Source organism: Peromyscus eremicus, chromosome 7 (genome assembly GCF_949786415.1).
Source record: "Peromyscus eremicus chromosome 7, PerEre_H2_v1, whole genome shotgun sequence".
Lineage (NCBI taxonomy): Eukaryota > Metazoa > Chordata > Mammalia > Rodentia > Cricetidae > Peromyscus > Peromyscus eremicus.
Window position 1 is genome coordinate 28,392,569 of NC_081422.1, and position 24,517 is coordinate 28,417,085.

The 24,517-nt window shown below is 45.7% G+C and overlaps 1 protein-coding gene across 1 annotated transcript in view; it reads left to right on the forward strand.

Moving 5' to 3' along the window:
• The first annotated feature begins 2,210 nt into the window (after nt 1–2,210).
• Ets1 (ETS proto-oncogene 1, transcription factor) overlaps nt 2,211–24,517 on the forward strand; it is a 62,569-nt gene continuing 40,262 nt past the window's right edge. Inside the window, exon 1 of the mRNA XM_059267580.1 lies at nt 2,211–2,547. Coding sequence (XP_059123563.1) covers nt 2,466–2,547 — 82 coding nt within the window. The 5' untranslated portion in view covers nt 2,211–2,465. The remainder of the gene's footprint in view (nt 2,548–24,517) is intronic.

A 24,517-nucleotide genomic window follows, 5' to 3' on the forward strand; every position in this document is an offset into this window, starting at 1 on the left:
AGAATGTTTTGGAAAATCTACCTGTGTTATAAGGAGAATACAAATTCCATTTGTCAAACATTAATTAAGCGAGCTACTGTCCTGGTTGGATTACTACTGTCCCAAAGATGTAAAAATATCTTAACTGGCTCCCTCTCAGGCTTCCCTCCGGGAAGTTTCAACCCGATCCAGGGCTCTTCACAGGACCTCTGATGTTGCCAGCATTTGCCCTCAGTATCATCCCCAACCCACTTTCTGATGTGGACACTTATGCCTCTGCACTTGGGGCCAGGGTTAGGAACAGGAAGATCAACAAACTGATGGGCTCTGTGGAAGGGTTACAAGGAACACACCCCCTCACTGCCGCCAGGGGAGAAACTGTTTACAGCTGCATCTCGGTGGGCTTAAGTGTCCGACATGCATGTGTGTAAGCAGTAGTGTAACTAGACACTAGTTTAGTGAAGGAAGAGACCTAGGGGAGGGGAGAGAAAGGAGTGATTCCGAGAAAGCTGCTTTTGCAAACAGAGTAAAACTCTCCGGCATTTTCATTAAGATTGAAGCAACAAATGAAATTCCCCAGAGGAACTGTTCATGTGTTCAGTTCTGCAGATGTCATAGTAAGGCAGGATCAGTTCAAGATTCTTTGCCTTGCTGCTTATTTGGGCGTGTGAATGTACAATTCATTCATCAGCTGGCTCCCTCAGCTTTTCCCAGGATCCGAAGGGTCTGTTCTTGTCATCTGGCGGCCAGTATTGTTTTCTCATACCTTGCAGAAACACAGCTGGACTGCAACAGTCTTTGTTCTTTCAAAAAAAAAAAAAAAAACATGAGGATTATCACATACACATATTTTTCTCTGGTGACCAAAGAAGGGTGGAGCCTGGAGGTTGGACCAGGACCCAGAGATTGACACTCTATTGCTATTTTTCCCCCTGATTTGCTTTGGGAACCCTGTATACTGCTGAAGCCCAAAGGGGGCAAAAATACCCCAAACAAACAACAAAACAAAACAAAACAAAAAACATGCTTAGATGAAAGTTAGCAGGTGTGAAGTTTCCAAGATCAGAAGTCACAGTTGCAGGCAAGTGGTGGGAGTTCATCACATGCTTAGAAATCAGGAAACAGTACTAAGAATAGCTTTCCCTGAGGTTGCTCAGGGAGATTTATGTTGTCTTTTAATCAAAGGTAGATGTCAATGCCTTGCTCCAGCTAAACATGCACTACCATGTCCTGGATGATTTGGTAATGAGTACCACCTATCTTGATGTATGATAGCTAATTATCAGTAGCAAATTATGGATTATCCTGGCTTGTCTTTTTATCTGGAGTGTTGGGAGTTCCCAAATATGACAAGGATGTGCACTGTGAGATGCTGTGGGCTAGTGATGAACCCTAGAGATTCACACCAAAGTGCTGGTGGATGTCGTGATGTAGAAAAGGATGTTGAATTTTTCTAATTAGAGCAGAGTTTGAAAGACAAAGCATTGGCCAATGGTGACACAGTTAGAGAAATAGAATGATTAGGACCTCAGTTATGGGTTCTGGACTCCCTGGATAATCCAGGAGTTTGGGGGCTTGAGTTTTGAGGTGGGTCTCTGATAGGTTTGGTTCTGAGTTAGTGAAACTGATTAAGGTTTCTGTTCACCAACGCTGCCCTTGTCACTTAACCATTCCAAGGGTGGGATTCTGAGTCATGTCGCGACTGGAGCCCTCCCAGAACACCCGCTGTGGAATCCCCCGCACGCGCCCCTCGGTGCGCACCCAAGCAAGCCTCACGTCCTGTGTGTCATTCAAGCTTTGTGAATGAATGATGTTACACGCACTTGGAAAACTATGCTGCTACCGGAGCGGGCCGCAGCGGTGACCAAGCCCTCAAGAATGCGTGCAGAATCAGACGGACTTTCCCCGAGACCGTGGCAGCAGCCCCTGCACGCCAGCGACCCGGGCCAGCCTTCCTCACCAGCGGTGGCCCGAGGCCCTCGCCCTGCGTGCGGAGGAGCTGGGGGTGCGCTGCGGGGCCCGGCGCGCCCGCCCTTCCTTTCGCTTTTGGAAGACGGGCGGTGATTGGCTGCGGGCGAGAGGCCCCGCCCCCGCCGGCCCGCCCCCGCCGGCCCGCGGAGTGGGCAGTGCAGACGCTGGGACCCTGGGCCTGGGCTCGGGTGAGGAACGCCCTAAAGCGGAGGCGAGCTGCACAGCGCCAGCGCCGGCCAGCCGTGCAAGCGCCCGGGACCGAGGAGCAAGCGGGCGAGGCGCGGGCGAGGCTGGGACCCGAGCGCGCTCTCTGCTCCGCCAAGTGCCAACTTCGCGCGGACCGGCTGGGTGCGCACCTTCCCGCAGGGCAGTCCGCGGGAATTTGAGATTTTTAGGGAAGAAAGTCGGCTTCGCCCTGTCCCCTTCCCCCGGGTTCAGAATCCCCATTAAAAAGCAAAACAACAGTTACAACAAACTTGCTCTCATCCCGCCGGGCCCCCACAACTCCCGGCACCATGAAGGCGGCCGTCGATCTCAAGCCGACTCTCACCATCATCAAGACAGAAAAAGTGGATCTGGAGCTTTTCCCCTCCCCGGGTGAGTGGCGACAGCGTGGCCCCCACCCCAGCTCTGGGTCCCCTCCACTTCCACTCTGGGGTACGCTGCTCCCTTAGGAGCCAAGGATGCGGAGGCCAGGAGGACTGTTGGTGGCCTGAGACCCTTGTGTGTGCGTGTGTGTGTGTGTGTGTGTGTGTGTGTGTTTATTTTCACAGCTGCTTTTTTTGTGACTAATGGGAAAAAGCTTATAGAATTTCCAGCGCCCTAATTCCGGTGTTTCAATTTTCCCACGTAAGTGAGAACCTTCTGGTAGTGTTCCTTCACGTTAGCAAGGGGGCCTGACACTGCCTCTCATGTCACCCCTAACTCTGTGTCTCCCCAGAATTGGAGCTTGATGGGAGGGCCCTGCGGAGTGCTGAAAGGGTATCTGGCCCTGGAGCACATTTCCAGCACTCTTGCATCCTGAGCTCCCCAGTCACACGGCCCTTAGAGTCTCCTCTTTTCTAGGTTGAGGAGGTCGTGGGAGGAGAAATGAAATTCATCTGTTTAACTCTGAGAAAGTCCGATTCCCTCCTGTTCGTGTAGGTTACTAACTTTACTGGCTTCCTATTCTGCCATGTTTTGTTCTCTGGTACCAAAGGTCCTTGGAGAAGGAAAGCATCCCAACACCAGATGTGACTTAGTGTCGTTGGTTCATGGTTTCATTTAGCAGGCTTAAAGGATTTAAAGAAGAGAGGGATAGTAAAGACACCAAATTTTGTCTTAGAAGGAAATTTTGGCGCTCAACAGATGGAGTCAACTCTTCAGGATTCCTGAAGCTAGCACAGTTTGAGAGGGAGTGTGCCTGCTTTTAGGCTAGGGAGCCTGCAGCTGGCCTCAGAGAAGAGTGACTTCGGAGGCAAAAGGGTAGAGATGGATACAGGGAGAAGGTGATGCATTTTGGGAACTAATCAGCTGTTACAACACACACCTCTATTGGGTCTAATTATCGGGAGGTTTAGTTGCTGCCTCCAACCTTTGTCTCTGCCATAATGAACGGCATATGTTAACCCTTTCTTTAAACTTTCAATACAAGCCAGGATGAGGTTTTGACATTCTGACATGCTTCCAAATGTTAATAAGGAGGTTTGGGTCCCATCCCCTCCAGAGAGTCTTCTGACATTCAGTGCGCTGTACAAAAGCTGGGCTTGTGTCTTGTCACAGTGTGATGACAGTCAGAGCCATGCTGAGGCCTCTCCTCGAGCTGTGGAGACTTCTCAGGCACTTAGGGCTACAGGTAGAAACGACGCTGTGAAGGCTGTGTTTGAGTGTTCAAGGGAGCCAGAAGTTCTCAGTGTTACGATTGATTGAAACCACATATAGCAGAAGAGAAAGGATAGTTCCCAGCGAAGAGATAAACTCAACTAATAGGTCCTTTCCTTAAGAATGGCTTGTTTATATGTGCTGTGTGTGTTTATGGGGGAGAGACAGATGTGGGCATCTGGGAAACATCATGTGTATTATGTCAGCTCACATACCTACAGTGGGACTTCCCTGCGGGCAGTGAATAGGGGCCCCATGCAACACATGTTTCAGATCATAGCAAACAGCTGGAGCATGTTTTTTTTTTTTTTGTAATTTAATATTAAATATTTGATGTTTTAAAGCATTTGATGCTATTACTTCAGTTATTGATAAAAATAAAATGTAGGCAAGTAACTTTATTGAGCTGTCCTGCCAGTAAAATGGAACTGGGCAGGCCTGATGTTGCAGTCAGTATTCATGAGACGAAGTACCTTTACGCTGGCTTTTTTGACCAGAAAAGGTGTTCCAGGGATGCAAGTTGGAAGTGAACCTGGCCTACACAGTGCATTTAAGACCAGTTTGAGCAATATAGTGGAATTCGTTCTCAAAATAAAAAAAAAAAAAAGCTTCCAAGCCAATGACCAGGTTTTATAAATGACCTTCAGTGCAACAAAGCAACAAAATTTCATTTGGTCTGCGAAATGAGGAGTCTTCTGCCATTTACTATGATGAGATTTTTTTTTTTTTCCTGGTACTTTCTTAGAGAAAATGAAGAACAAGGATTTGTTGATCATTATAACTATTTTTTAAGCAAGTATTTTTTTTCTGGGTTGTATTTACATTTATGTAAATATTATGTCCATACCTCAGATGGGGAACTAGAGGCACAGAAAAGTTAAGACACTTAGGCAAAATTCTCCACAGAGCCAGTGGCTGACGAGAGATGATTCCCTTTTTCTAACTTGTCGGTGTTCATACAGTAATACTCCAAGTTACCTTTGGAAGCTCAGCAGAGAAACACCAATGGAGACTTACATTTTCAGGTGGAAAGATGGAAGAAACCCTGGCCAGGACTGCCGGCTCTCACCAACGGAAGGATAAGATGTTAGGTACAGTTTCACCTGGACCATCAAACTCTATAGGACGCCCGTGTCTAAGCTGCATGGCTTTGTGACTTTAGTGTTTACCATGGGTTTTGTTTGTTTGTTTTTCCCATTGTATTGCTCAGTTTCGTGTGTGCGGAGACAACTGGTGTGGAGTGTGATGTTACCTCAGAGATTAAACCAGAACTTCCTTTCTGCCCCCTCCACAGATTCCTAGGTTCTAAGAGACACAGTGGGAAGTCTGAGGGTCTAAATCGGAGCCAGAAGAACTGGAACATTTGTCAGCCAGTCTGTGGTCAGGACTTGACCGAGAACCTTTATTCACTTCGGTTTTTATTGAGGGCTGACAGGATTTGGACTGCATCAAGTGGCAAATTAATATACTTTCAAATAACACTGGCATTCAGTCTCCCCTGTAAGTGTCAAGTGGGGCATACTATTTCATTGTACAATTCTCTCAGGCTATGTGTAGGTTTAAACCAAAGGTAGCATTGACTTGTTCCCGGTTCCTTTCTGAGCGGGGGATGAGGCTGTGCAGGCAGGGTGTGGGAGCAAATGCTACTCCATTATTCGCCTCCCTCCCATTCACTCCACCTCCATGGTGAGGTGAAGACAGCGGCCGTAGAGGAACAGTTTTCGTCCTGGCCGTTTGCCCGTTTATAAGACTTAAAAGGTTCAGCCCTTACTTCCATTTCACATTGACAGAGGATGTCATCTCCCGGGGACTGTTGTTGTCCTTCAAGACAGGAGGAAGCACTGTCCTTTCTTAGTTTGGACAGTCTTTGTGTCCCTGTAAGCGAGAAGAAAGGGGAGAGCTGCCGGGCTGCGAGGATCCCTTGCTCACCGTGTTTCTAGATCCCCTCTTACCACACTCTGGTAGTGACTAAATAGCCCAGTGGTTTAGGCAGGGACTATGGAGCCAGCTTGTCTGGGTGTGAATCCCCAGTTAGGAGCTGTGTGACTCTGGGCAGACTACTTAATCTCCCTGTGCTCCAGCTCCTGTGTGTGTGAAATGGGTGTAATAATCCTTGGATGAAGATGAAACCCAAATATGTGAAAAATCTTAACTCAGTGCCGAACCGGTAATGGAGTCTGTTGAGCAGTTAATGAAAAAGCAAGTCAACAAAGACCTGGATTCGTGTAGAACTTTCAGAAGACCTTGGAAGGTTTGGTAGGGAATCTGGAGGCTGGTTTATATATGTGCCCCAAATCTACCACTTGGGGAAGAAAGTAGAGCAGAGAAAAAGATCTCCTGGCCTGAAATCTCATATGCGTGGGCTGTATTCTGAATTCTAGACAGCAAGGTTGGTGAGCAGTTCACTTTCAGAGTGTCTGGGAGGCCTGATTGTCACTGTGCAAGGTCTAAAGGGTGGTATATTCCTTTGGGTCATGGAGCCTGTCAGTGATACCTCAGAGCGGGAAACCTACCAAGTTCAAGGACATTGGGGACATTGCAGAGTTGGAGGAAAAGTAAAAGTTTTTTACATCTTGCTGGGTTGAGAAATGTGTCTTGTCCAGTTATTATAAAGCATCTCACATTTTATTTATTTACTTGGTTGGCAGAGCTTACATTCCTGGCATTTTTGCTTGGTTTGTGTTGCTGTATTTTTTTTTTTTTTTTTTTTTTTTTTTTTTTTTTTTTTTTTTTTTTTTTTTTTTTTTTTGTCCATGTAGCATTTTCCCTCCTCTTAAAGAGGCCAGACCACCCTGTAGGGACATCTTCTCTCTCTAAGAGACAAAGCAGCCGTGGTCAACTTCCTCAAACCCAGCTTGCTCAGGGCCCCGCCACAGTTTCTGCAAAAGCAAGAGCGGGTTGGTGGCTGCCAGGATTTTCCAGGAAAGGATCTCCCTGTTTCAGAATATGGTGGCTAATTCCCATTGGCGCACGTGACAGCGTAATTATAGACGGGGTGAAAAACTGTAGCTGTGACGGCATTCCAGGAGCTTATGCTGATGGTAGATTCTTGTTAGCTAACTGTTGTAGGGAGTTTGTGAAATGTGTATCCAGTGTGCTTTGTATGTCTACAGCACTCACACACTGAAGCACTTGAGTCACACTCACTCCAGGGGAAATATTATTTATTCCATTATTTTTCAGATGGAGAAAGTGATATTCAGAGAAGCCCATGCCTTTTCTAAGGCCACACTTTAGAAACTTAGACACTGGTGAGATGTGGCGGGCTTTTTGTACCTGAAGCAATAAAACATTGTGTTATTTTCGTCAACTCTGGAAATTAAACCATAGAAGGCAGGGCTGGTTGATGCTTTGGAGGTTCAGGGAGTACAGGGGTTCCTTGCCATCCCTGAAAGACCCCTCTGAGTTGAAATGTCACCTGAGTGCCCTGGACAGCTTGGCGAAAGGGCGTCCCCAGGCATGGCCATCCAGATGTGTATCCTATGGAAGAAGCTTGCAGGTTCCAGTTACTTTGACCTCAGAAGGTGAAGGAGAACCAGGATTCTGTGTTTCAGTGATTTTCAGGCAGTCTAACCTTGGTTTCTGATGGGACCATCAAGCCCCTGACCCTCTGGCTTCTGCCATTTTATCTCCTTCATCACTGGTGCTGCCGTGAATTCCATTGTTTTCAGTCTGGATGATGAAAGGTGTTGACTGGCAGATGGAAGGCAGTGGAAGTTGAATTTTCTACTTTGTAAGGAGGGTGGGGATAATTCCCTTCGTTCTCTATACAGCAAGTAACTTCTATCCTTCCCCTTAAAAGTTATTTATTTTTGACTAGTTTCTGTGTCAGGGCATACTGTTCAGAGTAGCTATGGGGGAAGACAGGTCAGCCCCATCAGCACGGAGCTCATTGAGAGACAGACTAGTTCCTCATCCCTGGTCAAGTTATTGATTCCTTTACCATTGCGTTACGGGGAGTGTTTCTCCAAATACTTAGCATCCTTAGGCCATGCAGCCGTCATAAAGAGGAGCTTGTATGTAAGTAGACAGATCCTTGCTTTATTTATTAGTTTCATAATGATGTATTTCTCTGCTCAGATGGAATCCCAAGTAGCATTTGCCTCTGCAGAATTTTAGATCTGCCTTTTGCTTATAGCTGTTATACTGTGCTTAATTCAGGATTAGAAAGGCCAGAGCAGTTTCAAATCTGTTGCTTTAACTCACGGTCTTCTGTAGCTACTTCTCTAGATGGACTGAGGGTACCTGTTTACAAAGCTCCAGTAAATGTTTCCTGAATTGCACCAATAAGCTGTTTCCACCTGACTATGTTTCTGAAGCCTGTGTCTGTCTGAGTTACCTTTTCTTGTACCCAACTAGTCTGTGGTCCTTATGCAGAAGGGAACTGATCTGTATATAGGGTTGTAGTAGGCCCGACATCAAGGGCATGCAGAGACCCATGATACAGTTAACACGCTGCAGTACAAGTCTGAAGTATTTTCTGACCATCTTGACCATCTTGTTGCCAGGTCCTTCCCAGCTGCTCCTGTTGGTGTTCAAGCCTATCACTGGATACCCCAGATGTTGTGGGCTTTTGTTTGTTCGTTTTGTTTTTTTCTCTGTATACTATTCCACACCGCCTCTTTTTGGAGCTTTCTGTTCTGTTTCAGGGAGAGGTAAATTGGCCCTCGCAGTCACAGTGTTATTAGATCTAGTTAGCACTGGGGATCTTTAGGCAGTTGGATTTGAGATCCTGGAGCAGTGTAGACAGGAGGACCATATAACTAACCACCCAAATGACCCTTTTGAAGGTGTGTGTCTCAGTAATACTCACAAAAGACGATAAAACTCCAAGTAGGGCCTTCCCATCAGAAGAGGCTCTCCAAACTTAGGCACTAAATTTAGACCAGACTGTTCTCTAGAATATTCTCTGTCAATTGCTCATTTTAAGGTTTACACTCTCCAAAAGAGGCAAACTGGACTAGATCAAGAGTTTCATGTTTTCCCTCAACTGTGAAGACTAATACTTTTAAATTTGTCTTTGATGCAAAGCATAATGTTCCTTAGCATCTGAGACACCACCTCATATTAATTCACACTGAGTGCTTTAAACTTTTTAGAAGCTATGGGTAGCTGTCTGTGATCAGCCATTAAGTGTGTTTTGCAGAGTTCTGCACAGGAACTGTATACTTTTTGCAGGTAGTGGGGGTGAGGTGGGGAGTAAGTGTGTGAGTGAGAAAAATAAACTTTTGAATTGGGGGTCAGGAAATATTATTATATTAGTGAAGATAATTAGAACTTTGTTTTGCTTTAGGGTTTGTCCAAGATGAGTTTTTATAATGTTGAGGTTAAAAAAAAAAAGAGGCAAAAAAGTGGGTTTTCTTTTTGTGTCTTTAAAGTGGATGAAAACAAAACAATACAACACAAACCTTCATCTGTTGGTGGGGGAGGAACGGTGAGTTCAATTGCAACATCCCTTTTGGCTAAAAAAACCGAGAAGGAAGGAAGGAGGACAGGAAGAGTACAAAAGAACTAATAAAAGAATGAAAGAATAAAAGGAATTTAAATGGCATTTCATAGACTTACAAACATCCTCCTCTGGACCAAGCATTGTACGGGACCAGGACTTCTTGTCTCAGATGGCGTGATGGACAGCCTTGGGCCTGTTCTTGCTCTTTGTGATACATTTCCAAACATGTTAAACTCCTGCATCTGTAGCTGTCAGGACAGTTCAGATGCTATCTTTCCCATGTTCCAGATACGAGGATGTGCTGGGGGCCAGGGCTCCTTGTGTTTTCTGAGCCTGATGAGTGTCTTTTTTCAATAGTTCTTGGGTAGAATGCTTTCATGGGCCAGCTTTCTGGAGACCATGGGCCACTTGGAGGCACTTGAAGGAGCCATAAGAACAAGGGGAGGATTATTTTTAATATAAAAAAGCATGGCAATGTTGCAAGTTTGGAATGAAAGAAAGACTTGAAGGAAAAGTATTGATCACAGAGAGTGAAGAGAAGTGGGTTAGATGCCAGGACCTTGGAGACACAGAGAATCTCAGAAAGACCTTTGCCTTCCAGAAAGGGGAGGTGGGCTGGAGAGATGGTCTGTGCTTAGAGAATCTACTTCTTTTGCAGAGGACCTGAGTTCTAGGTACCCAGAACCCTGATTGTGTGGCTCACAGCTGTCTATAGCTCCAACTCCAAGGGGCCCCAACAGCTCTGGCCTCAGTAGACACCTGCAGTTCTGTGCACACTCTTTCATGTACACAAAATTGAAAATAATAAAAAAAATTCAACACTTAAAAAGTATGGCAGTTTCAAGGACCGAGCAGTGTTACTGAGTAGGCTTCTGAGAGAGGGCTGAGCTTTTTCTCTGCATTACTTTCCCTCCCACTCATACTGTTAGTTGCTAAAACCTCTGTATCAGTTTATCAGAATAGGCGTTAAACCTCAAAGAACATGACAGAATCACTCAGGTACATATTTTTAAGGTAAGAATGGAAAATAACTTAGTCAGGCACTTGTGTTTGTAGATGAATTTTTTTTTTTTAAGGCTTTAGGTGCTCCCACTATGTGCCAGGCCTTATATCTGTTCTTCAATTGATGGTGTGTGTGTGTGTGTGTGTGTGTGTGTGTGTGTGTGTGTGTGTGTATTTGTGTGTGTTGAGTGAAACTCATATTTTCCTAAGGCCATTCATTGTCATCATTCACATTGAAAATAATAATGTATGATAGGTCTGATTTTAAAGTATATTTTTGAAAATTCATTACAGAGAGTTTACAGTGGAAAAACTTCCATGTGACTGACTGTATACTGACTCTTATTTTTCTTGATACTTTGCCTAAGTTTTAGATTAATTCTGTAAATTGCGCATAGGTTGTCTTACATCATCCAGATATTACTGATGTTCAGAATGCAGTGGAGAATGATCACAACTGATGAACACGACCTGTTGGCAGAGTAGAATTGAGTACCATGTATGTAATATGCAGTTCACTTTGTAGGCTCAGCACCAGAAAGAGAGACAGAGAGACAAAGTCAGAGTCAGGAGGATTCTGGGTACCTGTGTGTATGACTTTGGGAAAAATAACTTCATTTATTCTGAGTTGCATTTTCTTAATTAGTCAAGTAAGTTAGCTAGAGAAGACGGCTGTAAGGTTGCTCTTAACACTGATGTCTTGTGATTTTAGGCAGAGGTAAAGGCTGGTAAAGAACACAGCCCTGCTATTTAAGAGGTAGACAAAGCCCCAAATTCTGTTGATTAGTCACTGGGGAATTTGGGGTACCTCTGAAAAGAGCATGTCACAGAAAGGTATTAGGAATTGGTGTGGACATTGCCCAGAGCAATCATGAGTACCACATGTTAACTGATGCTCCACTCCTAAGCCCTGGCTCAAAGTTATTTGTGGTCATTTCTGAGTTTGTCCTCTCAGGGTCGTGCTGGGCTAAGAGTCATGTCTTCTCTTGGTCTCTAATACATAACAACTTCCTTTCTGCATATGCTTTGGCCACGGGACCAGCTGAAGGCAGCTCCAGTGAGGGGTCTGAATTGGAGGAGGAGAGGTGTAGGTTAGGAGTCTGGTAAGTGGAGCACCAACCCAGCTGTATCCTCGTAGCTGCCCATGTGGTCTGAGTAATGACTTCGTTCATGGACGCTGCCCCTTCTTGTTGTTCTGTTCTGTTGAGAAACAGTCCCCTCCTGCAGCAGGAATGTACTCTGCTGTGAGCCACCTCAGCACCAATTCCTGACAAGCCCAGTGAGTCAAGGTCCTTACTGCCTGTTTGCACAGAGGGAAGGGCCCATGCCTGCTTGTGGGACTCACAGGTGGTTCCTGGGCAGCCAACCAGCTGACCCCTCCATGGGCCTGGCCTGCCTGGTGGGGTTGGGGACAGACAAGATGCCACCTGCTTTGGCTTCCCAGCCCTCCAGGAAGCTATAACTGTGCACTGGGTGTGGTAAACACCGACCCTCTCGCTTCTCAAAGGCTGCCTCTGCGGCTGTGGAGTCGCCTACGCACATTTGTTATCTGTGATCTCATTTTATTGATGTTATTTCTACATTTTGAGAAAGATCTGTCACAGTTACCCTTCTTTGGGAAACAAGGGCCTAAGTTCAACTTGTCTATCTGGGAGGAAAACAAGAAGATTGCCATTGAATTCTTATCCGTGGGCACATCTAATTCCTACCTATCTTTATTTTGTTAGTGAGTGTTTTGTTAATTTTTAAATTTATTTATTTATTTATTTATTTATTTATTTATTTATTTATTTATTTATTTATTTATTTTTTAGGTTTTGGATGCTAGGTTTATGCCAAAGACCCACATTGTTTTAGCTTATTCTGTGCTAGTCAAACGTGTATTCCCATTTCACAGATGATGAAGTTAGATGTTAAACCTTGTCATAAAGGTGCTAAGCACTGTTTACATTCAAACTCAGCCGCAGCCAACTCTGCAATTACATATATGCTATCCGTACAGTTTTCTGAGGTCCTTAAGTGTTGAATTTGGAGGGAAAGCGGAGGGCTGCTATGCATATTTAGCAGTCTGCTGAAGTACCGCCTCATAGTTTGGTAATGTGTTAAAGTTGGGCACACGACTTTACCCCTTAGAGATCCCGGTGATCTTTGGAGTTGGCAATGTTTTGTGAATGAGGGGAGTGTACAGCAGGGATGCCAAGTTGTTCTCTCAGTGCTACATGCAAAGAAGTGACGGAACCAGGGCTGGGCTTGGTCAGATGTCCTGGCATTTCCATTTAGCCACTTGCCTTAAATATTTCTTTTGTTTTATGAATATTTACATAATAGCCATAATAAACACTAGCATGAGATTGAAATGTCAACATGGCATCCACCCCCTTCTCTGTTTCTGAAAGTACCCTTCCTCTGCATATTTTATACATCTTTAATGAGTCCCACATTGTTGCTTACTACAGAGCTTTGGACAGGTTGCCCAGACCCTTGTGCTGTCACATCTAGGAGGGTGGCACAGATATTCAGGATACCAGGCTACTGGGCAAACTAAATAGCATGGCAGTTGTCAAGGAGCAAAAAGAAATGTGGGTTATTCTAAGGACTACTGGACAAGCGTGCACTTTTCCTCTGGGAGAGGTTCACCTTGGGCCTTAAGAAGTAATTTTTTTTTTTTTTAAAGAATCCCCCAACCCCGTTTTCCTATATTAAACTAAAATGTGCTTTGCTTTGGTTTTCTATGCCTTAGCTTATGTCAAGTGAGGTCCATTTTGATGAGTAGAAGGAAAGTCAGACAGCTGGAGGTATGCTTCTGGCAACAAAACAAAACAAAAGAGTAGAAAAATTTGAATGTCACAGTACATGTTATATAAAAGAATTGTACCCAAGAGGCACACAAGAATTAATGACATCCTAGATGAGGAATTTATTCTTTCCATTTAAAACAGAGGGTGTTTGCTATGGTACCAGGTGTGTGTGTGTGTGTGTGTGTGTGTGTGTGTGTGTGTGTGTGTGTGTCTACGCAGATTAGTTAGACTGGATCAGATCCCTAATATAACATACTATTCTTCTTAGGAAAAATCAGCATCCTCGCATCCCCGGTCTTGCTGGAAGCCAGTGCATTCCCAAGGCAAATGACAAACCCTTGGTCTGAGAAGTATTCTGGGCTTGCTACTGTTCCCTTGTAAGTGGATAGAAATCCTAAGCAGCCACCAGTACCTGGGTTTCTCTGGATGACTGAGCACAGGGAAGTGGAGCTGGAAGAGAGGGGTGGTACAATGGATTATCGCTGAAACAGAGGGTTTTAAGTTTGGTATTTTTTAGTCTGGGCATTCAATTCTTGTAGGAAAATTTTAGAACTCGTATAAAGTAGATCTTAATGCATCCATAAGGTGAGTCTCCTCCTCAAACCTGAATCAGTATCTGACTTAGAAACTCCCCCCCACACCCCCACTCTCCACTTATGAGTAGAGTAGCTCAAGGCAGACCTGAAGGATCAGTCTTTGATCTTATCTTGCCTAGCTTGAACAGTTCCTTTGCTGTGGACTGACCTACCTTGAAGAGGTCATCCTCCCAAGTCCTTCTGTGGCCTGATGTGAGACTCAGGATGCTGAGTCTGTTTTCCTTCCAGGCCTCCAGGTAATTGTTACCTGTTCATAGTCTTTGTATTCTCCTTGGAGGATGCTGCTTTGAGTGAGCTGCCATTCTTTGGAAGAGAGAGTAGTAGAGCTAATGAGTTAGAAAGTGCCAGAGTCACTGATGATGCATGGAGAGTTGTTATATTAGTGGGAGATGTGATATGGAGTGGTAATGCTCAATACATGTGAACTCTCCAAGGTGGTGAGTCATATGTATGTGTACAGGAAGCGTATCCTTGATTGCATATAGATCAAGAGTTCAATCATACACCTTCCCTGTGTCCCGATAGAAATAAAATGTTCTACAAAATGTTTGAGTGTTATTGTTTTCTACACATAGCTGTACTTGAGGCCTAAGGGATGAGAGACATGAAAGTAATGTTTCTAGAGTACCTACTATGTGTCAGGTACTTTACAAGGAGCTTTATACAAACAGTCACATCCTTTAATCACCTCTGTGAGGTATATGTCTCTCCCCATTCCTCTCAGATAAGAAACTGAATCTCAGAAATTTTCAAATGATTTGCTCAGGGCCATAGAGGCTCAAAGTCACAGGTCTGCATTTAGAGCTTTATCAAAAATCCTAACTTACATAAACACACCCATTTGGAGGGAAATCTTGCCAAGACTCTTAAGAGAATCATTGATTCCTGGGATTTTATTCTGTGTGTTATGTTTTCTTGTAGGATCCTCATGATCAGAGTTAGGGGAAAAAAATCATCCATTATTTATAAATATTTACCATAGGCATGGATTTGAAAAATTTCCACCACTATGTATTTTCAAGTTCAATGAAAGTTACCTAGCAAATTTGCTAAACTTGCATACAGCATTCATGTTTGGGCCCCCATGTTGCCGACTGGGAAACTGAGGAATGAAGTGAGAGCTCTCCCAGGCCTGAGAATTTTCCAGGGAGGGGACAGAAGCTTAGGCCTTGAGGCCACTTGATGCAACAGGAATGTTTGTAGAAAAATAAACACGCACATGGAATGAATCAACATCTACATGCTGGACCCGGAGTTAACCTCTTTAAGCAGGAGGCAGAGCAAAAGGAGTTGGAGTCCTTCTCCTCTCTTTTTAAAAATGACACTTTACTTAAGGCCTCTCTTAGGGGATTCTAGTGACAGGTCTTTGGCCCTTACCCACAATCTTCTGCACTGGGTGGCCTGATAGAATAATTTAGAAATTTCAGAGACTCCCAGCAGATTTTGGGTCCTGACTGAAGAAAACAACAGCGGTGTTTCAGGGAGATTGGGCCCTGGTGAGTTGCCTTGGCTTCCCAGGACTCTGTGGTCGGCAGGCACTGCTCCTGGCGTGGCTCATTCAGTGAGTGAGCAAGGATGGAGCAAGGCTCTGGTTGCTCCCAGCTGCCTTGCCTTGGAGGAAAGTAATATTTCCAGTGCTTTTACAACTCAACCAATTCCAAGGAAGTGGAATTGGAGTTAGCGAAGGCTGGCGCAGGGTACGCACTTGTCTCCTCCCACACAAGCTACTCATAGTATTTGTGGAGCTCCCCCCAATTCCTGTTCCAACAGAGTCTAAATGTGATTCATCTCATTTAGTCATTAGTGCTGGGTCCTAAGTTTGTCAGGTGGATTTAGTTGCGCTGTGGGTTGCTTGTCATAATCGTATGTTACAGACCATTCTCCTTTCCCAGTTGGCAGATGAGAACTAGTCAAAAGGAAAGGCTTATAGTTAGGTTTCCAGCACTAATGATCTCTGCCCTTGGGTGGAACATATTCCTCACTAAAGGCAGGAGAGAGAGCCCTGCTTTGCATTCTGGTTTGTTACTAATTTGTCCTAAGGCAAATGATTTAGCTTCCCCAACCCATGCTTTTCTGATCCGCACAAGGAAGATAAGAATAAAGCACTTCCATGGCTATGGCGAGGATTAGAGATAATTCCTCTAGAACCCCCCACCCCACCCCAAACCACACCACAGGGTCTCAGGAAATGGTATTGCCATCGTCTCGGCCCACCAAACTCTGTACCAATCATACTTGGCTGCTGACACTGTTCTTACTTCAGCGGTTGTTAAAATTGTGGTTGCTGTTAACCTGGTTACAGAAAATTTTCCACTTGACACCCCTTTAACCAAGTGAGCCTGAGCGGTCCTGTGGCTGGCTACATCATTTTCCAGTCCCTCTCTTCACATGCTTACCATATTTGAGTTGAGGCTCTGGCCAGGTTTCCAGCTCCAAAGCATTTTTTTTTTTCAGGCACAGTCCTTCGGACTTCAACAAGGACGCTTCTTAGAATGCTTGTTATCAAAGCTCAGATGATTTTTATCATTGAAGCACTCCTCTTTGCTCTGCAACTCCTGCCCTTTTTTTGCGGGGAGGTGACCTAGACCGTGAGGTTTAAGGAGAAAAACTATTACCAGATACCCCAGCAAAGCAATTGAAGGTCTGGGTCACTTGCTGAGCCAGGTTATCCCTCATCATAGGTGCATGTGTGAAGGTGTAGGCAATGAATCTACCTGGCCAACTTTTCAAGACACAGAAGCAGCCCCCTGGCTGTCTTTCCTCAGGGTTCTCCCTCCTCTTCCCAAACAGGCACCTGTTGGACTGTCCTAGTTCATCCAGACTTTCCCTAAAACCCATGCACCTCTAGACTGCACTAGTTGATGATTGCAGCAGATGATTTACAGCCAGAATCTGGCACCAAGAAAAGGGATCATGTGCCTTTAAACAGCTGTGCGCCAGTGTGTGTAAATGTGCCTGCTAATCCAGTGACTAATTCAGTATATTATAAAGCAGCAATGAGCCCGCGGCCAGCGCAGGGCTCTATCCCAACTGGAGGGTGTGTAGGGCTCAGAGAATTATTTCTTAAGCGCTCTCTCTCTCTCTCTCTCTCTCTCTCTCTCTCTCTCTCTCTCTCTCTCCCTCCCTCCCTCCCTAGCCCTTCCCCCTTCCCTGTCCTCTTGATTCCTGCCCCTCAGGTCTTCATTCCTCTTCCCTATCCTGTCTCTATCCCCTGCTTTACTCATCAAGGGTGGGGGCCCTGTGCCATCTGAGTAAGGGCCAGGGAACCAATCAGTGTTGTCTTGGGACATTCCAGGGAACAGAACTCATTATCCAGCTAGAAAGCGTTCTCAAATGATCTTGCTGTCACTGAGTTGTGACTGGCCTTCCTTGGTGGCCCATCTGGGTGCTGTGCTCTCTTGATGTCTGTTTTCCTGGGATCCATCCTCTCTGCCCCTCTTCTGTTACCTCCTAGAGGCTGGGAGAGAAACCTTCAACCAGGGGCGGGGACCACAGTGTAAGGTATACTTCCTTCTGAGGGTCTTTAAGTGAGGGCAGGGTGTGACTTTGGATTAGCACAGTGGTTCTCAACCTTCCTAATGCTGCGTCCATTTAACACAGTTCCTCATGTTGTAATGACCCCCAACCATAAAATTATTTCATTGATACTTCATAACTGTAATTTTGCTACTGATAAGAATTGTAATGTAAATATTTTCGGAGAGAGGTTTGCCAAAGGGTTTGTGACCCACAGGTTGAGAACCACTGGACTAGGGAGTCAAGAGTTTTTTTTCCCCGTGGAGTCTGAGGCCTCTACATAAGTGTTTCCAGAAGTCGCTGACACCAGGTGACTGTTCTGGAAATGAACCTTGCCCAGCTTCTCCCACAGAGTCTCAGGGAGGCACACACAGTCTGGCTGCCATCTGAAGCATTTCCATGTGTCAGAGGTGGGTGTGGGAAGCCCCGGCGGCCTCTCTCTGTCTTCCCTTCTCAGTAATTGGTATCACACTTGTCACCTTCATTCCCTCCCATCCCAGGACATCTGCAGGCCTCTCCTTATCTCCCTTCCCAAAGCTTCTGGAATCCATCCACATTGGTCTCTCTGCAAAGTCTGGGCTCTCTGGAGTTGTGTGTACTGCTCTTTGTGTGTTTAACGGCATAGGTTTGTCTCACTAGAAGGGGAACTCCAAGTGGAGGGTCTGTGGTTGTCAGTGATCAAGGTATTCCCATTGCCCTCTAGGTCCAGTACCTATCTTATTTCTTCAGATAGAATTAATATAACAGAAGCTCAGTGGATTTTAATACATCCACAGAGTTGTGTAATCATCACAAGTACCTCGTTTCAAAATGCTTTTGGTGTCCCCAAACAAGCTTCATGCACACCCACAGCCTACAGTGGATGCCCATGTCATCCAGTATGGACAGCTTCCCAAGGAGTTCTCAAAGCACACGCTTGCCTGAGTTCTCGCGTCTTCTGATCTCCAGGGACCTACTTTCCAATTGCCTCTCCCCAGCACTCAAGCCCTGCTCTTCCCTGCAGCCTGGCTTGCTTAGGCTCCTCTGTAGAGTACACCCGCCCGGTACTGCTGGGCGGAGGTAATGAGCGCTTTCACCAGCTGCATACAGACACAGGCCCTGGGAGCTTGGGTTGTGGTGACTGCAATTTCCTAATGGCTTCCTGATGAGGCAGAGGCAGTTATTAACATCGGATGAGGGCCGTGCATCCAGGCCTCTCTTTCCCACCTGACTCAGGCAGATGGGGAGAGAGCGGCTTCAGCTGCGGCCCCTTATCATTGATCAGTTCTTCTCCGCTCCCCACCTATTGGTCTGTCTAGCCCATTGATCTGAAGATTGGGTCTGCCTGGCGACGGGGCCAGCCTCTGGGGTTTGATATTAGAGGCGCCCATAGCTGTCTGCTCTGGGCCTGTGTGGGCAAGACTTTGAGGCAGAAGGGTGATTGTCATTATGCTGAAGTCTGGGTGCATAGGGCTGTTATGAGAGATCCAGAGGGAAGAAACCCGTGTAGCTCAAGGTGCCAACTCGGAGAGATGTAACATTCCTTAGAACTGTAGGTCCAGTACTCCAAATGTGTTTGCTTTTAGGAAGAGAGGTACTAGAATTGCTCCAAGGCTTCAGGACCTTTGGACTGAGACAGACAGCTGCATTCATTAGCTGGAGGTTCACTTCACAAACCTATACTCTGACTTCGTGTCCTGGATAGTGTTCTATCTCCTTGATATTCTCTGTACCGTGGTCAGTGTTTGGGTACCCAGAAGAAGTGAAACGGTAATGTTGTAGAGGCATCAAATGGCACAGTGACTCTTGGCTCTCCTTTCAGTGGTTTTTAGATGCAGATCTGCAGATCAAACATTAACTGATATTTTCACTGCCTCTGGTTTGATAAGAACGGCACCCTCGGTTTTCAGAGCTGGGGCATGTTCTAGTGTCATGCCACCAAAGGCTGCTTGCTTAATGATGGCTGATATCAATAGAGATCACTCTCTCGATGGGAATATCTACAGTTTGCTGGCTGCCACTCAACCCTTGTAAGCTATAGTCGTAGCAGGTAACACAGGACTCCACAGTGTGTTGTACCTTTTGCATAAATGTTGGCATGTTGGATAGTTGTCCCCTGGGGAGTCTGAAGAACTTGGGGAGGAATAATGTTAATCCAGAATGATGCTCCAGGACTTGATGGCAGGAAAGGCGTGGAGGAGACCCTCTTCTCCCAGTCTATGGCAGTGAGTAAACAATGGTGATGTAGATGGGAAAAATACTGGGCAGGGGGTCAAAAGGTCTCGAATTAGTAACCACATGACTAGATGAAGTGTAGGTCACCTCCTGGGCTTCCTTTCCCCATTAGGAAAGGAAAAAGTTTGAAGTAGATGACATCTAAAGGTCCTTCTGATTCTTCTAGGACTAGTGTGGGACCCTTGGCCAGGGACAGGTCTGCGGCTCCTCCTCCAGTGGCAGCTTCCCTTTCATTCATCTTATAATTATGTCTGGTCGCCAGGAGGGAAAACCTCCCTCCAAGGAGTTGTTAAGGTTTTATAGCAAATTCTGTAAATTCTTTTCTGCTTCTTGGCTGCAGCTGAGGCTTCACATAGCCAGAGCGAGGGCATATAGAGGAACAAGACTAGGGAGGGGTAAAAGCTCAGGCCGAATGCACGGGGTGATTCTTCAGCCAAAGCTGAAGAGATACAGGGGCCCAAATTATAGATTGAGTAGATCTGCACCAACCGTGGAGAAGGCCAGATGACAGGGTTAGCTGGGAACCTAATGGTATAGGGGGAATAACTACACTCTCTTCAAAGCTTATCTCTGGGTCTTTAACTCCTTAGCAACTCAGGAGACTTTAGCAGGGACTGACTCTAAAATTATTACTGAAATGCCTCAAGTCCTTGGGGTCGGGCTCATTAGAGACATACATTGGGATTTACAGGACTGAGTAGGGCCTTTATTCTGTGAATTGTTGAACATTCAAAGCCTGAGGCTGTAAGCTCCAGATGTTCCAGTTGGGGGCAAGGCCACTGGTTGCTGGTGCCTTTTGCTGGTGTGCAGGGAATTTTGAAGGCTGAGGGGAGGGGCCGTCTCACGTACTTACCAAACAAGCAATGGGTGGGAATTTTCACATCTTCTCTGATGTCAGCCTTGCTTCAGGGATGAATACTGTGAATGCGTATTTCTCAGCCTTCTCCCCACTCCTACCATGTGGCTCCCATGTGGCTCTTTTGAATTACACTGGGATGAGTCAGCAGGGCCTTTGGAAAGAAGGGGGTGTTTTGCCTGTAGGGAAGATGGGTGGAGAGAAATGAAGGAAGCAGGGTTTGAAATATGGGATCAGATCACATGCTCCATGCTCCCACTTCAACATCCACTGTCTGGTGTATTTTAAGGTGGTCTTCGTCTGGGTTGTTGTCTTTACCATCTGTACTGACTGACCCAATTGCTTGCTAGTTGTGGCCTTGTACATGGTATCTCAGTTATCTTGGTAGCTCAGGTTTATTAGTGTGCCCTCCGGGTACCATGAACTGGGAGCATCTTACCTCATGCCCTTGTGAATGAAGAGGCTGGGAAGGAACATAGTAGAGCCTTTACTACCCACTGGGTTGGTTGGCTCCAGCAATGCCATGCCTCGTCTGCTCTGTGCCTAATATTCATTTTCTTCCTTTCTTTCTTTCTTTCTTTTTTTTTTTTTTTTTTTTTTTTTTTTTTTTTTTTTTTTTTTTTCGAGACAGGGTTTCTCTGTGTAGCTTAGCGCCTTTCCTGGATCTCGCTCTGTAGACCAGGCTGGCCTTGAACTCACAAAGATCCGCCTGCCTCTGCCTCCCGAGTGCTGGGATTAAAGGCATGCGGAGGAGAATTACCTTACTCTGACTTCTTTTTGCTTATCTAAATGCTGGTTTTCCAGGAGCAAGGAAGGAAGTTACTACTGGAAACTCAGAGGCAGGAGTGAAAGTGGAAAGCTGACATTGCCTGGGGATCTTTGTGTTGGTTCCCAAATCTCTTGCCTTTAGGGGAAATCTAGCTCTGTGCTTAGGATTGGTAGGGCTGAATCCAGTGGGTCCAGTTGCTGACTGTTGGTTGCCTGTTAGTCCTCAAAGCTATAGGTGACATGCGTGAAATGGATAGGCAGCAGAGTGACAGCTCTCAGGGACTCACTGCAGGTCGGGGTGGGGGGCTCTTTCCATCTTACTGCTCTTCTGAGCCTGTATTTATTTTCAGGTTGTTTCTATTGCGGGCCAATCTGATCACTGGTGGCCATTTCAGTAAGCTGGTGGGAGAAATATAAGAAACTTAATAGGGAGGGGGTTAAAATGAATTATCACAATATGAAGTCAGGTTAGAACAAAAGATGAACTTCCAAAAAGAAGACAAAGCAATAAAAGGGAAGGGAAGATCTTTACCTTCTTTGTGTCTGTGTGTTTCAGCTCTTGGCCTCTTGTTCTCTCCTTGGCAGTGGTGCTGGGCTGATCCCAGACAGAACACATGCTGGACAAGTGTTCCAGCCTTGAGATACACTCTTAGGCCTGTCTGTTGGCCCCTTTATTCAGCTCCAAAGAAGTAAACTATGGAACTTTCCCGCAGAAAAGCTCTTTTGTACTATTGCTAGCCATGTGGAATGAACAGACCTGATAAGACTGTTGCCCCAGGAGCCATAGCTTCGACCTCTGTGGTCTGGTTGATTTGTCCTTGGCATCCTCACCTTGCTTGAACAGTGTAGACAGAGGCCTTAATTGCCTTTCAGGTCTACCCATCTCAGAGGGGACTAGAGAGGGCATGCAAGTTCTCCACTTGGCTACAGACCTATTAGATTGAGAAGGGACAGTATGAGCAAAAGAATAGCTCATTCCTCAGCAGGCAGCCTTCGTGGTGACCTCATCTTCCTCCCAGCTCTGGTCCAGTTGGAGCTATGCATACAGGGCAGACTTCCAGTTCCTCCTGTCTGGGACTCACAGGGGCAGATATAAATAGACCAAGACTTTGTCTGCAACCATTGTTCTCTGACTGCCCATTGTTTCTGGTGCTGAAGCCTACCCCCCCCCCCCCATTGCTCCTGCCCCCACCTCTCTCTTAGTGTGCAGAAGTCTGAATTTCAGCCTGGCTGTTTTCATTGCACTTGTCCGGTGCTAGGGGAGAATCACCCTACAGTGTAGAGCAGCTGAATTCTAAGCCTCCTATTTTGACGCCAGCAAGTGCTTTTTGTCTGAGTCTTTCCTTGATATATTTGTGGTCAAGACAAAGATATGTGGAAGTGTTGGTAGTGGAATCAGGAAGATTTGTAAGGGGTTGAACAACTGTCCCCATAGGGGTTTGATTAATGTGCCTGTGTCAGAGTAATGCATGGTCTGTGCTGTTACATTATAGCGCTCAGTACTTGGCCATTGCTTTTTTTTTTTTTTTTTTCCATCGGGGCTTAGGATAGAGAAAGATGCAGAAAGCATTCTTAGTAAGCTGCAGATGGTGCAAAGGATGGGATAGATAGCTAATAAGGTGTGTACAAATTCATGCTATAAAGACTTTTACATGGGGAATTATGGATCAAAACAGTGAAGTTTGATGTAGATACATGTGAAGTCCTACTTTGAAGCCAATAAGTGTCAGGCCCTAGGTGTGGGATTGGCTCCATATGAGTTCATATGGAGCTGGCAGTACAGCTTGGCTTTTGCAGGACAGTTGCCAATGTTCTTGCTTTTAGACAATCATCTCACTGGTCTCAGTTTACCATAAAAAGCAGAGCATTCTCTGTGGAGGTTTATGATACTCTTTAGGGAACCAGGGTACAGGCATGCATGATTGCTTTGAGGTGGACAACAAGGCCACCGTGAATGAGTCAAGTAAAAAGGGCGTTTTAAAACTGGATGGAAGGACAAACATGGTATGTACTCACTCATAAGTGGATTCTAGATATAAAGCAAAGAACAATCAGACTGCAACCCACAGAACCAGGGAGGCTATATGGCAGGGGGGACCCTAGGATGACTGTGGCTTAGAATAAGTTTTGGTTTTACTCAAATAAATAAATAAATAAATAAATAAATAAATAAATAAATAAATAAGTTGAAAAAAAAACTGGACAGAGGGGTTAGCAATGGGGAAAGATAACAGTTGAAAAACGGCTAGTACCGCAATCTGAAAGACACAACTCCTCAGCAGGCGTCTTTTAACACAATGGGTATGATCACTCTTTTCATAACCATCATAGCTTAGTAATGAAATTGGAAGGCTCACAATGTAGGACACAACCGAGTCAGCATGCGGAGGAGTTTTGCCCAGGTCCTGCCTTTCCTGTGATCATCAGGCTTTTGTCAGTCTGAGAAGCTTAGTTCCCGAACATGTGGACAGTCTGCTGCACTCAATGATCATGGCGCCATGTTGAGCGGCTCTGTCTCCTGTACTGGGAAAATGCACTTACGGACTCATTCCTTTGGTCACAGTTCTTCTGGTTTGAATACAGACAGTTGTACTGTGTGAATGTGTGTGAATATGCATTTTCCTTCTCTGTCCAGATTTATTTATTAAAAGAAAAACACATCTGCATAAAAAAGCCTCAGAACACAGGAAGAATGTCTACTTTGTTTTTCTTTCTGTAGCACCAAGACATGCCGGGTTTTGGCTTCCTCTGAGGGATTTTGAAGACTGGCTTTCATCTCAAACAAGGCTTCCCCGCCCCCCACTGGAAAACTGTCCTTTTTAGGGGGAGGGGGTTTAAAATGTATTTATATAATCTCTAAATAAATAAGAAAACGGGGAGAGAATTTCCTTTCAAGCTTCATGGAAAACGTTCCTTTCTGAACATCATTAATTGGGGTGAGTCACTGCATCTCTAAAGCCCCTTCCTCTTGGCCTTCTGCCTCTCTCTCTCCTGCCCGGGTCCTCCTTGCTGTCTCCTCCGCCTCCTCTCCTGCTGTCTCCTCCCAGGCTAGCCCCCAGCTCCTCTCTCTCAGAACATCGTGCCCAGCTAGCTCTGTGCCACTGAGCGTTCAGTGGAAGAGGCCTGGCTCTGTGTTTGTTTCCTGCGTGGGAGGGAGAGGCAGGCCTTGAGAAAACAGTTCAAAAGTGCAGAAAAACTTTACCTCTTCCAGCCTAAATAAACGGGCTTTGCTCCATTTGTTTGCCCAGATTTTTCTTTGCCCATGGAGAAAATGCTTCATCCTCTACCTCTCTTGGATCTGCTTTCCTGGGGGTGGAGAGGTCCTCGGGCCCCCTTTTCTTCATAGATGTTCTCTCCTCCCCCCCCCCCTCCCAGTGAAGTACCACGGAGGTTCTGAGCCAGGAGTGAGAGCAGGTCAGTCCTGGGAGGGTTGGGCAGTGGTGTAGTGGCACAGTGGCACCTGGAACCATGTGTTGCAACTGTGGCCTGCCATCTTGGGGAGTGAGGT